Source organism: Ptychodera flava, chromosome 19, assembly GCF_041260155.1.
Source record: "Ptychodera flava strain L36383 chromosome 19, AS_Pfla_20210202, whole genome shotgun sequence".
Classification (NCBI taxonomy): domain Eukaryota; kingdom Metazoa; phylum Hemichordata; class Enteropneusta; family Ptychoderidae; genus Ptychodera; species Ptychodera flava.
Window position 1 is genome coordinate 39,219,790 of NC_091946.1, and position 20,804 is coordinate 39,240,593.

The 20,804-nt window shown below is 39.0% G+C and overlaps 2 protein-coding genes across 3 annotated transcripts; one reads left to right on the plus strand and one right to left on the minus strand.

Annotated features, from left to right (window-relative positions):
* Window positions 1–1,118: 1,118 nt before the first annotated feature.
* On the minus strand, window positions 1,119–8,108 carry LOC139119479 (ER membrane protein complex subunit 5-like). Its single transcript, XM_070683319.1, has 4 exons — window positions 7,960–8,108; window positions 6,991–7,043; window positions 3,846–3,949; window positions 1,119–3,409 (listed from the first exon to the last, which is right to left on the minus strand). The coding sequence occupies exons 1-4, from the start codon at window positions 8,033–8,035 to the stop codon at window positions 3,331–3,333; spliced, it is 312 nt and encodes a 103-aa protein (XP_070539420.1). The 5' UTR covers window positions 8,036–8,108; the 3' UTR covers window positions 1,119–3,330.
* Window positions 8,109–13,059: 4,951 nt separating this feature from the next.
* LOC139119481 (uncharacterized) lies at window positions 13,060–20,244 on the plus strand. 2 transcript variants are annotated; one of them, XM_070683322.1, is made up of 2 exons: window positions 13,060–13,290; window positions 17,336–20,244. In XM_070683322.1, exon 2 carries the CDS (start codon window positions 17,362–17,364, stop codon window positions 18,172–18,174), a length of 813 nt encoding a protein of 270 aa, XP_070539423.1. In that variant the 5' UTR covers window positions 13,060–13,290; window positions 17,336–17,361; the 3' UTR covers window positions 18,175–20,244. The 2 variants fall into 2 exon arrangements, with proteins under 2 accessions (XP_070539423.1, XP_070539424.1); XM_070683323.1 differs by lacking the exon at window positions 13,060–13,290 and adding an exon at window positions 14,372–14,396.
* The last annotated feature ends 560 nt before the right edge of the window (window positions 20,245–20,804 follow it).

Sequence of the window (20,804 nt, forward strand, 5' to 3'; positions counted from 1 at the left end):
ACAAAGTAAAAAATGTGCCCACATCGAGAAACAAGATGGCGTCCGATTCGATTCTCAACTCAGATTTTGTCCTAGAGTTGTGCGCATGCGCAGACGGTAGCTTTAACGAAAGCGAGTCAAAATCAAGTAAATATAAAATAAAAATGGATAAAAATATTGTTTAAAAATTATACAAGGCATGTATCACCAAATTTTGAACATTTCTGACGGCATTTCAACTATACGAACACCCATGCCAAATATCACAATAATCAAATCAGTGGTTTTGAGGAAAAATTGAAAATAGTGGTTTTCACAAAAAAGCTAAAAAAGTGACTTTAAAATGATTCAATCAAAAAAAGAAAAAAGACCGTTTGAGATACATGCCAAAATGACCACCAGACCAAATTTCAGAAAAAGTTACTGAAGCGTTTCCGAGATACCTGCGTCCACAGCATACGGCCCACTGTATGCAACAACAGAGGCCGCGTCATCACATTAGTACTTTGGGCCAAAGGCCCAAAGGACTAATAATTAATATGCTATTATGAACTAGCAAACATTGAAAACAACCGTTGTACAAGATTGAGTCCTAGAGTTCGAAAGTGAGTGCTCATATTTATGCAACCAACAGTCGTCATTATTTATGTAGCACATCATGTCATATGTTTGGAAAGATTATTAGCCCCTATGGCTTACAGGTCATAAAGATTTAGACTACCAAGCTTGGTTGTCTGTTGTCTTGGTGTCATCATAGCACTGGTTTTGTAAAGATCTCTTTGTTTTTTCCTTTACCAAGTCATGTATTGTCCTTTGTTAACTGTAAGTAAAGTTTCATCACTATACTGCTTCTATATTCTGATGCGTTTGATTGCCTACTGCCACAGCAAGCAAGGGTAAGTCAGCTTTGGACTCTCACATGTATCACAAACACATGAAACAAGGTCTGGTTGTATGCATTATCACATGCATTATTACTTGCACATGAAACAAGGTCTGGTTGTATGCATTATCACATGCCTGTGAAGCAAAACCTCCTCTTCTCCATCCTTAACACTACAATTCAAATTATCTCTGAATGTGATAAAATGGTTGACCATTTGATATCAATGATCAAAAAAATAAGAACAAAGATGAGATTATGATAGAAAAATCTTTTATTCATAGATATTTCTGAATTTCCTGAAAAGAAACGGACATCCTGTGAGTGCCAGCGTTGAGGGTAGATCTAAAGAAGACACAGACGCATCAATCCTCAAGAGCAGAAATTATTGCTTGTCTAAGGGTGCCTTTTAAGGAGGAACAAATACAAACATACCCCCTAAGAGATTGTTGAAATGTACAAGTTTTGTGTTTGCCCAGTACTCTTTTGTCTTGCCACACAGGCCCTAGAGATCAACTTCTCAAAGTCTCAAGATATAATTTGTGAAAGTTGAAAGACACTATGTAAAAACTCTAAGGTCAGCCCTAAAATATTAATTTGGTTTTCATTCAAATGCTGGAGACTGCATTTTATATACTTTAGTATTTTGTTTTTATATGTTTACTGTTCACAGACTGTGGCTCGCTATCACAAGCAAGGATCTTGCATGAATAGGTGGTCGATTTCTTTTATGCTACATTGCACATTGCTTGACTTGACTTCCCTAGAAAGCTAAGCAGAGTCTCGATTTGCTACATGCAAAGTAACCATCATGGTGAAATAAATATAAAAGGATGCAAAAACTGGCTTGCACACCAACTCGTGTCATCAGAATGGCCAATAGAGTTGTTCTTAATTTTAGAACATGCATTGTTTTCTTTGGTTAGAATGGACTTACACAGAAGCAACAGGTGAAATATTTGATGAGTCAGTCAAATCTCTTGCACAGATTAACATTGGAAGGTGATGAAACACTCTCTCTACAAAAATGATGAAAAACGATCAAAGAAAATTTAAATCTCTATTGAAATGTTTTGATGTGATTGGGTGATATAATGATAGGCAGAGACTAATAGAATCTCACACCCCCAAGGACCTGGGATCAGATTTCTCACACGAGTTGGGGATATTTTGTCTCACACGAGCCGCAGGCGAGTGTGAGACAAAATATCCCCAACGAATGTGAGAAATCTGATCCCAGGTCCTTGGTGTGTGAGATTCTTTTCCTCACATGACCACAAAATGCGTTAAATTCACATTGGACATGTACAACATTATCCAAAATCGTGACAAGTCTGTCGTCTGCCACTGTACTTTGACCTGCTTACTTTGTAGTTCTGTCTGTGTGTTACTCGTCGTGCCATTTTGCACGTGGAACAAAACAGACTGTTTATCATCCAATCAGAGCTCGTGTAATATTTACTGCAGAGTGTGGGACGGTTTCTGAGAGTGTGGGATCGATTTTTCCCCACACTGTCGATTCCGCACTCCCAGCGGCCAGGAATGTGAGAATAGAAGCATCATTGTAAAGAGCTGTTCAATAAAGGATCATAATCATCATAGCACATTACATCATCATTCATTGGTAACTGAGGAAACACGGCATCTTTTAAGAAAGAAAGTGAATTTTTGAAAGAAACTTTATTACAATTTTGCAGTACTGATAATTTATTGAATATCTATAATTAAGATGTCAGCATGAAAACTATCGGTATTGCCAAATAAAAAATTACAAGTAATGGCAATGGTTCATTTCCAAAATGCACTTAACGCCTTTATCCTGATATTCTTGTAAAAAAAGTTCCAGAGTACCATTAAATATAACAGGGCTCTATCAAGCTTTGCTGGTGATCAACTACAAATAAGCTGAACTTGACAGTGATCACATATCAATAAGTTGAACTTGACAGTGATCAGCTACCTATAGGCTGGACTTCACTGTGACCAGCCACCAAAAGACTGAACTCAACAGCTGGATATCTTCAACACTTCACGGAATTTTATCCACAGTTTCTAATATTTCACGCTGCAGTGATAGAGTTCACTGTCACAACTTTTTAAATTCTTTGTACCTCACACATCAAATCTTGTAAGGTCCCTATAATTCATATGAGTCTAAAACTGACGGTTTCACAAACACCCTGCAATGTATTGATATTACACTGTTTAGTGGTATAATATCTGGATATTACACTGGTGGTACAATATCTGGATATTACACTGGTGGTATAATATCTGGATATTACACTGGTGGTATAATATCTGGATATTACACTGTTTGGTGGTACAATATCTGGATATTACACTGGTGGTACAATATCTAGATATTACAATGTTTGGTGGTACAATATCTGGATATTACACTGTGTGGTGGTAAAATATCTGGATATTACTCTGTTTGGTGGTTGATCTTCTTGATGATGTGAAAGTTATAACGTTGCACTCAAAACTCTTCCCCTGTGCATAAACATATGATATGATGGACGATTGCTCACTGTCTCAAAAGATCTGCATGGAAAGAAGAAAACAGTGTTGTTACTGGAAATAACAGTTTCTAGGATAGTGGGTCAATGTTTATGTTGAACCCAGTTGTATAGAAAAACTGTAACAGCTAGCTTACGGTAGAGACACCCAGCTAATTTTATTGGTGTCTGGTCTATGCATGACTAAATCATTACATATTCAAAGGTGTTCATTAAGACAGCCTGGTTGACATTCACTGTGACCTCCTACATATTTTTCTACAACGGTGAAACTGAACACATGGATTTTCTGTTATCGAATCATAAAACAGTTTGAAGACCTAACAGAGAATGAATATGTATTTTATAACATGTATATACATTTCTGAAATTAACAGCTTTTCATGCTTTTGAAAGATGTGAAATTCTTCTGCTAAATATTTGAAAAGTGAGATCTTCATATTTGCATTGTGGATACAAACCTGTTGTCCAAATCTGCTGAAGCTTTTATTTCCCTGAAATTGCCAGCAACATTGACCACACCGTATGTCGTGAGGAGAAGACTGACTAGGCACTGTAGGAATATCTGTAAAATAGATCCAAAAACACTGACTGCATTGTATATTGAAAGAAAACTGACTAGGCACTGTAGTGATTTATAAACTCACAATTAAGCTTTGAAGACTATATTTTTTTTATCAATAATCATGAAGTATTTCAGGTGAAAGACATGGCCTTTTGTGCAGTCAATTCCAACCTGTCAACTACAAAACTTTGGACAAATTATCTTTGGTTTTTTTGTTTCCTTGTGCTTATTGTAACTGCTCCTTTTTGCTATGTTATGTTTTCTGGTTGTCATGATTACGATGGTGGTAGCAAAATCCCACTTTCAATATTTTTACACTGACAATTTCTGAAAGTAAACAAAAAGTTTTTGACATATATATTTTTGCACAATCTATTACTACCAGAATTCGATATTGAGCTTTTACAGGATGAAGTATTACCATTGAATGCCAAGAAGCTAGGAAATGCTGTGATTTGCTTTAAAGGGGAAATTTACCCAGCCTTTCTTAGTTAATCAGGTCGTTATTTAGTGAAAAATAAACAAAATAGCGTTGCTTTCATTCACTTTCACTTGCGCGTATTAGCGCAGTGGCCACAAGCTGAACGCACAGAAACCGGAAGTGACGTATCAAACTTGCTAGTCACAGCGGGTTCAAAGCGAGGTCACTTACAGCCAAGCTCTTCTACGCAAAGTAAAGGATGCGTACGCGATACGCAAACCTCAGCGCTCGACTGAAAATCACGATGGCGAAATTAATCGGCAATAACTTCAAACCTGAACGAGCAATCGATGATCCAAGACTGACATCGTCAGAAAGTTACAGCGACTCTAGTTCGGAAATAGACTATTCTAGCTCCGATGACGAAGTTCAAATTCCTCTCGGCGATCAATCATGCCTGTCGTTGTCAACCTATGGGATGCATGTGTTGCGTCTGCAATCGCTGTGAAATCATGCCGACACCGAAGTAATGCCAATGCTCTAAAGAGATCAATATTAATTCTAAAAGTGCAAGCATTTTTGATGTGTTACAGAACACCCTGATGTAGCCATGATTAGTCTAGAACCAGCGGTCCTGTCTACAGCATTCCGTTTCTAGTGCCTGAGCGTACGCACAGACCACAGGCGTGATGTTTTCTGGGTAGTTTCTATAAGCGTAGTTTATTCTACGTTTCGACGTTCTCTTCCGTAGCCTAATCACCAAGGTAAGAAATAGAATTATCAGGCCTGCCCAGAAAACTTCACGTTCTAGTCGAAAAATAAACACAAATCCTACAGTCAGTTACCTCGTTCGACGCGGAAGGCTCTCTACTGTCCAAAAAACACTCTCATGTCACGATTAAATGACAACTTTAGGAGAAATCTGCCGCGTTTTGACAAACTAGGCATTTCTGGCGTCCACCGTTGTAATAACGCAACTCATTATCATAATTGTACGCCGTCTGTATCGCTGATTGGTCCGTGAGCAACGCCATCAACGGCATCAGATTGAGATTCACCACTTTCTATGTGCAGACACCGTTCATTATGATAATGAGTTGCGTTATTACAACGGTAGCCATCAGATACAACGATGTTGTCAAAACGCGGAAGATTTCTTCGAAAGTTTTCATTTTATCGTGACATGAGTGTGTTTTTTGGACAGCCGAGATCCTTCCGCATCTAACTAGGTAACTCAATGAAGGATTTGTGTTTATTTTTCGACTAGAACGTGCAGTTTTCTTGGCAGGCCAGATAATTCTGTTTCTTACCTTGGTGATTAGGCTACGGAAGAGAACGCGAAACGTAGAATAAACTACGCTTATAGAAACTACCCAGAAAACATCACGCCTGTGGCACAGACCCATACGTACAAGCAAAGCACTTGGGGCTGGATAGGCCCCGGACTGTTTTCTTTTAGGCTTTTAGTTCAGTAGTTGGACTTGCAACTTGCGCTAGAAAGCAGCCCTTCTCAAAGTGGTATTCGCAGAAAACTTTATTTCTGCTCAACTTAAACATCAACACCGAGTGCTTGGCCCCTATATTCTGTAGCCATTCTATACACTGTAAGTGGAAACCCTTACAGTTGCACACGTCGACTGCTTCAATGACCAAGTTTACGACGTCACTTCCGGATTAGTACACCGCTGTTTGTTAGGTAGTGAGGGAAATGGAATAAAATTGACTCGAAAGCCTTTCAATGATCATATCAATTTAATATTCCAAAATTAATTTTCAAGGTAAATTTCCCCTTTAGAGTAAATGCCAAGCAGCTAGTAAATGCTATTTGCTGTCTGAATGTCTCTTCATTGTCTCTGCAGCTGCACAGTACAATAAATTACCCACAATTCTCTATGATTTGTATCCTTGAAGGTTACTTTTCTAAAAACTTTTTCATTTCTGCATGTAAGCACTAATGTGCAGCATCAGAATAAGTTTTAAATAATATCTAGTAAAAGTACGTTTAGATATATCAGTGAAAGTTTCAAAATAACCGTTAAACAACCAGAAAAGTCACATTCTTTAGGTACTACAAATGCCATGCTTTTTGGGCAGCAAGTTATGACGAACTGAAGGGGTCATTCTCTGAGAAAACTTAGAATGCAAATTTTTTTATGTCACTTCCTTTGCAAAAACTCAATATCCTTTTGTTTCATAAAACAGGTGCAACTAGTCTCCCTACTTTCCGTCACATTATTCTGTATGGCTGAGGACACAATCTGTGGCAAATTTCACAAAAATGCTATCTCCTCTCTCAATTATGCATAATTTTCCAAATTATTTAAATTGCGAATTTAGAAGAATGGTGTGCACAAAAGTACGTTTTCAAAATTTTGATAAATAGTCTGTGAATTTGTCTACACATGGGAGATATGGTAGACTTCACTCAGGTATGTTCGAGGATACAAAGCATAATGAATTCTGGGAAATCTACAGTACTGTGAGCTGGCTGACTCAGATACAAGCATAATGGTGTGAGAGTTACGATTGTACCTTGAAATCTACAACACAAGAAAAATTTACATTATATTTCCATAAACTTAAAAGTAAAATATTTAATAAATCTACTATGTATGCTTACATCTGCTGGTAAACTTGTGAACTCTTGCTCCGTTAGTCTCAGATAGGTTCTGTCTGTTAAAAATAAAACAGTAAAATCAATATGTGATGTAAAAGTCATATCTTGCAAATGGCCGGCAACTGGACCCTTGACCGTGAATCGCTGGTAAACTAACGGGTTTCACGAGAGCAATTTTTTGCAGTCTGTGAGCGATTGAGTTATTCGGATAGGCATAGAGAGGAATCGTGTTGATTTCAGCCGAAAATAGTTAGAAAAGGTAGTTTTTCGTGCGAGGTCCGAATCGAGACCGCGTCCGCCGGATTTTCCTATGAGAGTCAAAAGGGCTGTGTTGGGCGGCCGAATAACGCCAGGAACACAGCACGGTACACAAGGCTATAGGGATGGTGCTCATGACCGGAATATTGATGATGCCCTCGCCGAATAGTACTTAACTACAGCTGTAGCCCTGCGTACAGGTCTGTGTGTTCCCGGCATTATACGGCCTCCACCACAGGCCGTATAACGCCGGGAACTACGGGCTACTACTACTGCTGCATGACAACGTAGAACTACTATACTTGCTACTTCTAGAAGTTCTCGCATCTACCTCCATGCTTACATGTAATGCCGACATGATATGTACAATGTCTAAACATTTCAAATATTACATGTGCAAACTTGGTATAAATGATAGACAAAAGATATTCCGAACACTCGCGACATAAACACGAGCCTCTCAAGCCCATTGCTGCGAATCCGTAGCCTCTGCCACTCGGGTAGCTTGGTCATTGGAGTGGTAGCAGAACACGTCAAGGAGTGGCAGGGCTCGTTTTCGCAGCAATCAAGCCCATAGATCATAGACTGTACTACTAGTACTACTAGTACTAGCGGGGACTCTCCACCGTCCAATGTGGTATGCGTAGAAAATACGTTACTGGATACTGAACTTTCCAGGCACCTAGGGCCAATGTCTTGGTGTGTTTTACTTACGTTGTGTCGCTGAATATGCGGCATGTGCAAGAAGAAGGAGTCCAATGACCACGAGCGCATGGTAAAGGTTGGCCATTTTTGAAACAAGAATTAAGTTAGCATACGGTGCAGATGCTATTTTCAGATTCGCTACCTAACAGGTAAAAATAAAAAAAATTCTGGTCACTCTTTGTTTTTATACAGTATAACTGACACATCACTGGGAATTTACATGCTTACATGCTCGTGTGTCGCATAGGCAACACTAAGGCGATAGGCGATCATTATTATTATCAATCACGATAATGTGAGTACGAATCTGAATTTAGAATACGGAAACGTACGGAAGATAGATTCGGTTTCAAATTAGGTTTCGGATTTGATCTCGTTTGCAGAGCCAAGTCGGAAGTATTCTTGACCGCGGACATCCGGGAACTTGCGGATTTTTACGTCATTTTTGCGTCACACTGCCGTGAGAACAAATATTGAAGTGTGGATTTTTCAACATTTACAACAGTATTCAAAGTTTCAACATTATGTCAATGATAAACACTAAGTTCTGTACTTTGTCACATAATTTCTGCATTGTTCACTGTCCTGTACAGTCAAATCCCATTTCACCTCACTCGCGTGCGTGAGGTGAAAGTGACGTCACTCCGCGGTCAAGAATATGCATGGTAGCTCCTGGAACGGGTGGACCATTTGATAACCTTGGGGTCGGGGGGGGGGGGGGCATCGTAAAAAATTTCGGGGGGAAAGATTCGACCCAAGGAAGGCAGAAAAAAATAAGAAAGATTGCCAGCAGGCATGTAGTGAAAATAATACATCCAGATAGTCTGTTTTTGCCTTTTCCTTCTTTTGTAAGTAACATTTTTAATTTTAAGCGTGCCTTCGGGGCACACCATTTTTATAATATCATTCAATGTCGGCGTGCCCTATGGGCGCCTTATTTTCATTTAAAATATCTTTCATATTTTGGCATACCTTCTGGTCACGACATTTTCATAGTTGAATTCGTAACATTTCATTTCATTGATGCACTGATTTGATTAAAATTTTATTTTAACTCACACTTTTCAGTGCTGAAGTGTTACATACCCAGTATTGTAATTTGAAACAAGTAGCATTATTTATTTTTTGAGCTTCAGGTTGTCCATTTCACCGGGATATACTGTGTCCACTGCTGTACCAGGCTTACAGTATCATGACTTTTCAACAAAATTATTTGTTCTTAATTAAGTATCATTTCCATAATTAATAATTTAATAAAACTTACAATAACTTCAAAATCAGTGATCTGAGTGAAGCGAAATTGTTTAGGCACCCAACAGTGCAATGGCAATAACTGTTTAATCAATGTACGCAATTGATACATGATTGCTTAATTGGAATAACTGAAATTAATTTGATGTGGGCTTTTGTTGTCAGTAAATAAAATGTCATTACTACATCTGCTGTTGAGGGCGCTCTACCAAAGCAACTCAGGCTGTACAATGAGCTCATGGCGACTGGGACCAGTCATATTAGTTTTGCGTCGATCCGCCACCCTATAGTTGTCCTTTCCAAGTCATCTATCATGAATATGTCCATGATGTTGATTATTACATCTACAAAAAGCCCGGGACAAAAAGTTACAAACAAATATCAGAAGTTTAAATTAACACACATATGCAATGTATATGAACACACGTGAGCATTTACAGTTCATATCTGGTGTTAGACAAGGTACAACAAGTATACTGTCAACTCTTCTTTGCTGAATTCCACATGGATTGATTCATTGCTGGAAAAAACTTACAAAGTTGTGTATCTAAAAGTATGTTCAGCTTAGCTTACTTTTCAGAATTTATGAAACCATACAGCAGTTTTCTACAGATCATAGATATGCCAGACATTATCTCTAATGGTTATACGAAGGTCTCTCCTCGGCTTTATATGCCTGTAGCGTTTTCATGATCATCTTGGTACCTTGCTGAACGTCCATCGATCTCGGTTTGCGAATCGGAGTACATTTGAATTACCTGTGTAAAATGTTCCTGACGCGGTACTGATGAGTTCAAATCCAAGCCTTTTGATGTCATTTAGTATTGGCAACACACCAATGTCACTGATCGGGTCTCTGTGTTGAGGATTGGGAATTATTTGTTGGAACTGCACGCCATAAATTGCGCAATACTTCTCCCATTCCGGTGTATTTATCGGTGAATCTTTGGCAAGGCGGAGATGAGACATTAGCGTTGGCATAGCTTTTATCACGTCTGCATGTGCGTATATCATAAAATCCCAATCGTGGCAGTACTCATCACGTTGATTGTGAACAAGTTCTACGAACTGTGCACCGTCTGGCTGAATTTCAGCTTCCCTTCTTCTGTGTTCCTTTTTCACCGCTTGTTTTAAGTCGTCAAGCTGATAGAAGTCCGCTTCTCTGATCAGCAGCTTATAATCTTTGAAATCGTCAGGCAGACAGAGCTCTGACAGTCTGAGAAAATTGAGAATGTGGCGGAAAATTTCCCCGTCTCTGTCGATCAAGTAGGTTCCCCTGTCGTCAGTCTGGACCGGTACGCGCCCACTGAACATAGCTCCCAGCATGGAGTCTGGGTAGCGTGTTAACGTCGTCAGAGAGGTTGTGTAGAGCTTGCCTCCAACGTCAAGTCTTATCATACGGCCAACTGTAGTTTTCAACTTGTGTTCCATTGTAAGTACTTCCGCGTCATATGCTTGGAAAAATATATGATCACAACCCTAGCGTTCTGCTGTAGAACACGCATATGTTAATAGAAAAACGATTGCATTGTGGGATAGCAATTTGGCATTAATTTATTGTAGATGAGAGGAAAGCAAATATGACGTTTTGCTTGTATGAAAAGACTGTTTAAGATTTACATGTCAAAGGTTTTACGACTGACTCTTACGAATCAAAATGGCGGACAGTATAAAACGCACAATAAGTGTATTATGTGTGCGTGTGTGTGTGTATAATTTTATGTGTTTTTAAGATCTGTAGGAAACATTGTGTTGTAAAAGCTATTTTACCAGATTTTCAACGACTCTCTGCTGACTTCCGCCTGACAAATTTTAGCTAGCTTTCGTTAAACCGCAATTTAAACTTATTATTTTGTATATCACGAGTCTAACAACTTTAAATTTCCGTCCGGCTTAAATTTTGTCATTGTTATCGATTTTAGAATGTATTGCTGCTGATAGACTACTACCTATACTGTAAATCATTCATTAGATGAAACAGTGCAAAAGACAGAACTGAAACCGCTCTTTAAATATATTTGCAGATACTATTTTACTTGCTTTAGATCAAAAGTATAATGTCTTCTGGTTTTTACTTAATCTTATGCAGGTTTGACACTGTCAACTATACAATATTCTACTCGTCGATCGTTGAATATCGTTGGTCTTTCTGGTTGTGCACTCAAGTCAAGTCAGATCTTTCAACTCAAAGTCAGCGTGTTCGTATAAATTCTCTTGAATCGTCTTTTTGTCCACTTGATACTGGGGTACCTCAGAGATCGGTGTTAGGTCCCGTTCTTTTAAGTTATATTCTGTTCCGTAGGGAAAGCTTGCTAATAATGGATGTCTTCATAGTTTTTATGATGATTCTACAATTTATGTCTTTCACCAGGAAAACACCACTAGAATGATTTCAAATATTGGAAATTGCATTTCTGATGTCAGATTTGAGATTTCTGCTAACCTCCTTGAGATTTAAAAAGAAGATAAAACTGACTCTGTAATTTTGTTCCTTCGGGCCACCCGTCAGACAGAATCGTTACAGGAATCTGAGTTTGCGATCGATAGTAAGGTTCCCGTTCGCTATCGAGATCTGACACAAGATCTGACACAGAATGAATGGTTCATGCTTTTATTACATCTTGTATCGATAATTGTAACTTTCTGTTGTACCGGAGAATCAAAATATTTAATGTATTCAGAACATAGCTGCAAGAATTGTAACTCGTTCACAAATCACTCTCCATATCACTCCTGTTCTGTACCTGTTGCATTGGTTACCAGTGACACAGTGAATAGTGGTTAAAATTTTAGTCCCCATCTTTCAGTGCATGCATGGGCTTGTTGCATGTTATCTTTCAAATGTAAATCGCTTTATATTCCAAGTCAAAATATATGTATGTGTGTGCGCGCGTGTGTGTATTACTATTAATTCCAGTCGTAACTTTATATATATGTATGTATGTATATATATATATATATATATATATATATATATATATATATATATATATATATACATACATGCATACATGCATGCATGCATGCATGCATGCATACATACATACATACATACATACATACATACATACATACATACATACATACATACATACATACATACATACATACATACATACATACATACATACATACATACATACATACATACATACATACATACATACATACATACATACATACATACATACAAGTTACGGTAAACTCTGAGCATCTGGGGAACACTTTTTCTAGGGTTTGTGTTAAATTTTAAAAATACTATTACTTGAAAACTGAATTAAACGATAATAAGGAAAACCGAAACTAACTTCGTAAATCACCATTGCAGCAAAATTACTTCGAAAATCACTGAAGCAATTTTTGGAACACATAGGAAAAGAATTGTCTCTTGTAGCGTGTCAGTAGCCGCAGCAACAAAATATTTACACATCTCGTTTCTGTACACACCGACTCAATCTAAGTGTTCGAATACAATCCTATATGTCCAATGTAATGCATACTATGTTCTGATCGGGGTCGCCGAACCACCACTTGCCTCGTTTTCATCTCACAGTCCTAGCATATTTAAGGTGAACCCGCGTGACCCGACATATAAGTTACCGCCTCCCACGTCTTTGCAATAGTTTAAAAACGTATAACGAGTTGTCAAGCTTAAAATCTTATGATTTAATATTAGATAATATAATATTGGAGTAATCCCGATTTTGCCATAATTGGTATATGTTGTCGAACTACAGGCACCCTGACTAGTGAAGTATGGAAGGATACCTTTGTTCCATGTTGTCGAGCTTCTTCATGTTACGTTTTACAAAGGTAAAACTGAATTCTGTTCGTTACACCTGAGGGGTCCTGAATATGATTTGCATATATATACCTGCAGCACACGATCGTTAAAATATCGTCAACGTTTCCCCCAGCCTGTTTTGCATTCCACGGTCTAAAAGATATGCAAGGCCTTTGCATTGGTACATACGCTACTGCCCTCTATATATAGTTAGACGAACGCGACCTCGTTCGACGAACATACGACGCTCTATTAGGTCGACAACTGTCAGAGATCTGCTGTCGATTTTGCGGCCGACAAATCAGGTGAGTTCTTTCGAAGTCTAGTGGGAGTGCAGGAGCCGCTTTGCGAACATTTATATGTCAGCAGTGGCCCGGCTATCTTTCGTGTTATAATAGTGACGGTGGGTGACGCCTTGATCGAATCAACGTAGCCGAATAGGTTGTGCAGTAAACAATCTTTATACTGTGTTTGGTGGACGTTTGAGTCGGTTCGTCGTGAGTTCTTCAACACATTAACAGCATCTGTTGGTGATTTACTGTTCAAAAAACCTTGAATTGCATAGGCTGATTTGACAGGAGAGGTGCTCGAAATATCTTGCGGCTGTAGGTGGCGTCGCTGCACGCTCGAGTAGCACGCCCAAATGAGCAATAACGAACGATATGTGAATGTACACGGAGATGATTATGCCAATGACCCTCCCATTCAATGAATTCCAGTGAACAATAATTACGATTTGACTAGTGCTCAAATGCACGACATGACCTCGGCCTAACAAAAGGGACACTTTACGATCGGTGCCCTCCCCTTCCCCCACTAGTTTTAATCATTGAGCACGCGTTACGGTAGGTGGAGTGACTGTGGTTTCAAAAACATCCCCATATATGTACGTACCCAATCATTAATCATTTCGGTACTATGTGAGCTCCCTCCATAATTGAATCGCAGCCGCTGTTCTAGATATGGTTACATAATTTACTGCATGTTTCATATGGATATCTACATTGCTGTTTCCATTATACAGCATTGGAATGATGGCACTAAGCATAAAAGGACATCACTGTTGTCTCTTGGTGCGTGATTTATCATTGCATTCTGTCGACCAACACGTGCCTAACATATTAATACTGTGATGTGTGTTGAGATACATCTACAAACACCCTACGATTTTGAAGTTTTACAACACAACGCATGCGCATTGAGTTAAGAATATTTATATATTAAAAATCTACCAGTGAAAAGTCAGCATAATAATAAATGAACTGCTCAGTATAATAGCTGGTGTTCGCCTAAAGGTATTAATTTTACGAAGCAAGCATTTCTTCCAGACCAGGCATTAATATGAATGGTCCCTCCATCGGCGGGACGTATATATGCAGTCAGTGTGTTTGCAGTCAGTGCGTACATGGAGGTAAGCTTATAGACGGATATTATACCTCCATGTTATGTGGTAACACAGCACAACGGTTATAGAATTTCTCAGTGTGGCGCGACCAGAAATGTCATTTGTGTATGCACTGTCCCACCGTAAACTGCGTGATGATGAACACTGCAGGTTTGTGTGTATTTTGCAAGGTATAGGAGCCGAACGTGGCTATGGGCATGGCTTAGAATTGTTTATTTAGACAAAAAGACAGTTAAGGTATGCCATACCTTTCTGGATGTTATGTAACCTACTTACAAAAGCTCTTTGAAATACTTTGAAACAAGGGAAGCGTTCATGAATAGAGTTAGCCTATTAGGGGTCAACTCCACAACTTGTCAAATTTTCACAAGGGTCGAGCACAATATGACCCCTTTAATTAGGACCTGACCCATCCTTTTAACTTCCCAAGGATTTTTCATTTATCGATGTGCATATTACAAGGTTGTGGTAAAAATATCTGGCCATATCGTACGACTACTAAATGTTGTGCGTGCAACAGGTGGTCAATGACCACGCCGCATGTGGCTCTATGCATATCAAATCTATCATTACCGTGGTCAACTACGTGACCTTCAGGAGAGGGTGGCATTTTGTCCTTTCTAATGACTTTTTAACTTGTAATCTAATATACATACGTAGAATATCTACACAAATATACAAAAATACTATACATATTATCAGATTACAACAGAGTCTTATTCAAGAAATGTCAAGCACAAAGTTGTGGTGTGAGATATAAAATCAGGTGTCATTCAACCCTGAAAGGGTTCATTTCTTTCTGGAGACAATAACCATGCAGGAATAATGTCAATAAGACTATAGACCTACTACCTCGTTGATATGACCTATAGGTCTTCTAAGTAGGCAATATTTTCCTGAGTGTTAAACCTTCCAATGGCAACATTATAAAACAGGAGCCGAGGTTCATTTTCACTTCATTCATATTTCCATGAGCACTATAAATTGAGAAAACCCGAAATTTTAATATTTTAGGAGCCAAAACAAAGTATGAACAGGGAACATTTGGGAACCCAATCCAAGTATGGGCATTGGGAACCCAACCCAGAGTATGGGCATTGGGAACCCGATACAAAGTATGGGTATTGGGAACCCGATACAATATGGGCATTGGGAACCCAACCCAAAGTATGGGCATTTGGAACCCAACCCAGAGCACAGGCGACCCAATAGGTTCTGAGTTTTTCACACTGTTTTCTCTATCATTTTCTCTTCTTTCTTCATGCTCTGAATGATCGGAATAAATAAAATAAATGGTTTATATAACCTAACCTAGCCTCTGTGACTCTTTATTTATTTTACACTCCATTACAAGGACGTATATCTCTCATACACACATGCTGTAATTAATTAGTCAACACAACTAATTATGCTAATCCGTGGACTTATCAGAGGTTGGTCAATATCGGAAAGATAGTGATGTTATGTAACCATTCCTATCTTTCGCGATGTTGACCAACCCGTAAAATCCCTGATAAGTCCACGGATTAGCATAATTAGTTGTGTTGACTAATTAATTACAGCATGTGTGTATGAGAGATATACATCCTTGTAATGGAGTGTAAAATAAATAAAGAGTCACAGAGGCTAGGTTAGGTTATATAAACCATTTATTTTATTTATTCCGATCATTCAGAGCATGAAGAAAGAAGAGAAAATGATAGAGAAAACAGTGTGAAAAAGTCAGAACCTATTGGGTCGCCTGTGCCCAGAGTATGGGCATTTGGAACCCAACCCAAAGTATGGGTATTGGGAACCCGACACAAAGTATGGGCATTCGGAACACAACCCAAAGTATGGGTATTGGGAACCAGACACAAAGTATGGGCATTTGGAACCCAACCCAAAGTATGGGTATCGGGAACCCGACACAAAGTATGGGCATTGGGAACCCAACCCAAAGTATGGGTATTGGGAACCAGACACAAAGTATGGGCATTTGGAACCCAACCCAAAGCATGGGTATTGGGAACCCGATACAAGTATGGGCATTGGGAACCCAATCCAAAGTATGGGCATTGGGAACCCAACCCAGAGTATGGGCATTTGGAACCCAACCCAAAGTATGGGTATTGGGAACCAGACACAAAGTATGGGCATTTGGAACACAACCCAAAGTATGGGTATTGGGAACCAGACACAAAGTATGGGCATTTGGAACCCAACCCAAAGTATGGGTATCGGGAACCCGACACAAAGTGTGGGCATTGGGAACCCAACCCAGAGTATGGGCATTGGGAACCCGATACAAGTATGGGCATTGGGAACCCAACCCAAAGTAGGGGTATTGGGAACCCAACCAAGAGTTTCGGCATTGGGAACCCAACGCAAAGTAGGGCATTGGGAACCCAACACAAAGTATAGGCATCGGCAGCCCGACACAAAGTATGGGCATTGAGAGCCCGACACAAAGTATGGGCTTTGGGAAACCGACACAAAGTATGGGCATTGGGAACCCGACACAAAGTACGGGCATTGGGAACCCGATACAAAGTATGGGCATCGGGAACCCGACACAAAGTATTGGCTTTGGGAACCCAAACAAAGTATGGGCATTGGGAACCCAACACAAAGTATAGACATTGGGAACCCGACACAAAGTGTGGACTTTGGGAACCAAAGACGCCCAAGAAACAAGGAAAGGAGACGAAAGAGAGAAAACAACGCACAAAAACGTTGAAAAACAAGGTGACGAGAAACCCTTGCTCCTTCAGTTACGGTTTGGTCGGCCTCTTAAACCCTAAATTAAAGTTTGACCCCATTATGTCAATTTTGTGCTTACCAGACTGTGGGTGATCTATGCTTTGAATGGATACTCATTTCGGTGTGACGTCATCGTTGTGTTGGCTCCCTACATTAGTACTTACTTTCACATTGATTGTATTTCCTCCATTTTTACTGTCTAGGCAAGTGCAGCTAAGACAAAAAGAAGATGGCAAGCGTTAATGACATCGATGAGAGACCAACCCGTGTGGCACTTTGGACATACCCACGTACACGTTCTTTGACCATGGAGTTTGCCATGGCAACGCAGAAGGATACCGCTGTCTATCACGAAAACTTCTACGCTGCGTATCTTTTCGGAGATGACGATGGCGACGAGGAGGAAGGGCTGCCTGAATTCGGTTACAACGAAGTCCAGTCAAACTTTGAGAGATGTGACCCGGATAAATCAGTTGTGTTTGCCAAAGAGATGGCATTCACGCTGCAAGGCAATTATAATCTATTACCCAATGGTTTTGTCCATACTTTCTTGATTAGAAACCCGGAAAAATCCATCGCATCTCTGTATAAAGTTTTCAGCGGTACCGAATCACGCCGACCAGACGAGAGAACGGTGCAAATGTCTGGAGTAGACGAACTTTATGAACTCTACAAGCATGTGGAGAAAGTAAGCGGAAAGCAACCAATTATAATTGACTCCGACGACCTCGTTCGGTTTCCGAGTCAGATTCTACGGAAATACTGCTACGCAGTGGGCATTAAATACTCAGAGAGCATGATGACGTGGAACAGTGGCGCCGAAAAAGTGGAGTCTTGGCCAGAACCGCTGCAAGACGCAACGTTTATGTACGAAGACGCCTTGAAGAGCACCTGCTTTGACTTTAACCTGTCGTCTGTTGGCGTAGTCAATCAAGTCAAGTTGCCACCTATTGTCAAAACGAGCATTGAGTCTTGTAGACCGCTTTATAGAGAAATGTGGGAGAGAAGAATTAGGCCTGACACCAAGGAAACTGAGATTTAAGAAAAAGTTTAATTCTGAAAAGATACAAGTAGGTTTTGGTTGACGACCTTTGCATAACAATACATATAAATAAACACAGCATTCGTTCTATGAAACTGTATTATCAGAGCTTTTAAAAGCATTAATTTCGATCCGCGCAGTAGCGTGAACATTTTCAAACTTGTAAATTAATGTTTATTCATGTTGCACATTTTTTATTGTGGCTCCTGGACATTTGGTCTCTATTTGAAACTTTGTAAAAATTTTAGATAGGCCTATAGTAATTATTTCAGCGACATTTTGGCGCAAAAATTTATCTCTTTCAAAGAAAATAACTTTTTATTTTTTATACAAACGTCATATGGGAACAGTTTTGTGATCAAAGCAGCGCCATCTTGCGCCAGATAGTAGCGAGTAAAATAGTTTGGTAGGAATTCAATGATAGCTTTTTGGTTCAACATCGACTTTGCAAACTTCAGAATCGATCGTAGTTGTGTGTTTTATTCAGAATAAAATATGCAACTCACGACTCACGATTTGTTGAAACATTTTCACATTTGAACAGGTCAAGTGAAAGAAATATCGTGGTCACTTTTCAGCATGTTGTACATTTTTAAAAACATTTATAACGAAAATGGGTTTCTATGTTTTTTTTTCTAATTTATATCGTCATAAAACTTTGAAAACTAATAAATACTACTTTTTCCGTAGCGATGCAAAGTGAGTACAGCTATAGATTCAAATCACTTTGACTCAAATGATTGTAGCACCTCTGCTCATGAAAGCCGTAAATTAAATATCATAGAAACATTAAGGAACAATGTATTCATAAACCCGCGGTTGAAGTTTTTATCAAGACATTTTGAGTGGCCATTCGAATATAATTTCTAAGTTTAACATATCTGTACGGCGAATTGAAGTGATAAAATTGAATTTTATTTGGATCTTGTGGTACTTCCATGTTTGGACGTAGAATAGCTGGCCCTGCTTGGATCTGCTTAGAATTTTCACAATCAGAAGAAGTATACTATAAATTTTGTATTTTTGTTGGTATTTATTCATTAATGGAGAATTCGAGCTTCTTCAAATGACCTTTAAATTCCGTGTTAAGTGTTCTAATAGGGAGATATTGGTGGTCTCGATGGTTATGTTCATTCTTAAGGTTCATTTCTGTCGGTACGGTAGTAAATGTGCCAAATTTTTTCTTCAAACCAAACCTTTTCGTCTCAACCAGTTTTCATGCCAGAAATATCGAAAGAACTTAGAAAAATTACGGTAACTATTCCACTTCCTCCTCAAGCTTGATATCATTTTACTTTACATTATGCGCCTGTCTGCGAAAAAATATTCAATGTATAATTATAAGTACTGACATAGTTTTGGATGGTCGCATTTAGGGAGTATGAAATTACGCCCCCTACGACAGAGGTGAGGAGTGTCACACATGTGCTACAATGCAACCCATTCCTGTCATATCTTTCCCACCAAACGTAATGAAGGTTTTTTCTGTCTTGATTAAATGTAAACAGATAAGACTTATTTGAATTTTACTGTTGTATTTTTTACGTTTCAAAATTTGAGAGAGTTACCGCTTTGACCTTCTGGCACGTCTGCCATCAAGTCAGAATGATTCCTAAATGTTGTTATTATTAATGTTTCACTACAAAGTCCATGGAAAATAACAAAATACATAACGTCTAATTATAAAATTTAAAAAATGAAGGCATGACTATTGTATTATCTTCAATCATCATCATAACGACGATGTCGTCTATCAGAGTCTGCTCTGCCCTAAACTTACACTTTACGATTAATAGTAGACGTACATCTTGCTTGTTAGAAAAACACGTCAATTTGCATCAAAGGTTGACTCCGCCTTTCCTTTCTTTTGTTATTTATATACACATCAATCAATTTGAATTGTAATGCATGTGTGTACAGGGTTCAAGACATTGCATACCTGGCAGTGCCACGCTAGGGTTTGAACAAATCACAGCCACCAATAGGCTTCAAATTAGCCTGAGAATATCTATTCATGAATATTCCAAAATATGAACCATTACTCTCAATTAAACTTTTGATTTCAACAAACTACTTTTTGTCACTGAAATTATTGGTTGCATTAATTTTACACTATGGCATTCATCAGCAGGATAACCCGAAACACTATGACATTCACCAGCAGGATAACCTGAAACACTTAGACATTCATCAGCAGGATAACCTGAAACACCATGACATTCATCAGCAGGATAACCCGAAACACTATGACATTCATCAGCAGGATAACCCGAAACACTATGACATTCATCAGCAGGATAACCTGAAACACCACGCACCAACAGGATAACCTGAAACACTATGACATTCATCAGCAGGATAACCCGAAACACTATGACATTCATCAGCAGGATAACCCGAAACACTATGACATTCACCAGCAGGATAACCTGAAACACTATGACATTCATCAGCAGGATAACCCGAAACACTATGACATTCATCAGCAGGATAACCCGAAACACTATGACATTCATCAGCAGGATAACCTGAAACACCATGACATTCATCAGCAGGATAACCTGAAACACTATGGCATTCATCAGCAGGATAACCCGAAACACTATGACATTCATCAGCAGGATAACCCG

What these genes read in the sequence shown, in the direction of transcription:
- LOC139119479 (XM_070683319.1), bottom strand. Translation starts at nt 8,035, where the DNA reads ATGGCCAACCTTTACCATGCGCTCGTGGTCATTGGACTCCTTCTTCTT. An exon ending in CGCATATTCAGCGACACAAC is followed by an intron (nt 7,044 to 7,959) that starts GTAAGTAAAACA and finishes TATTTTTAACAG; the next exon opens with ACAGAACCTATCTGAGACTA. An exon ending in TCAGCAGATTTGGACAACAG is followed by an intron (nt 3,410 to 3,845) that starts GTTTGTATCCAC and finishes CTTTCCATGCAG; the next exon opens with ATCTTTTGAGACAGTGAGCA.
- LOC139119481 (XM_070683322.1), top strand. Translation starts at nt 17,362, where the DNA reads ATGGCAAGCGTTAATGACATCGATGAGAGACCAACCCGTGTGGCACTT.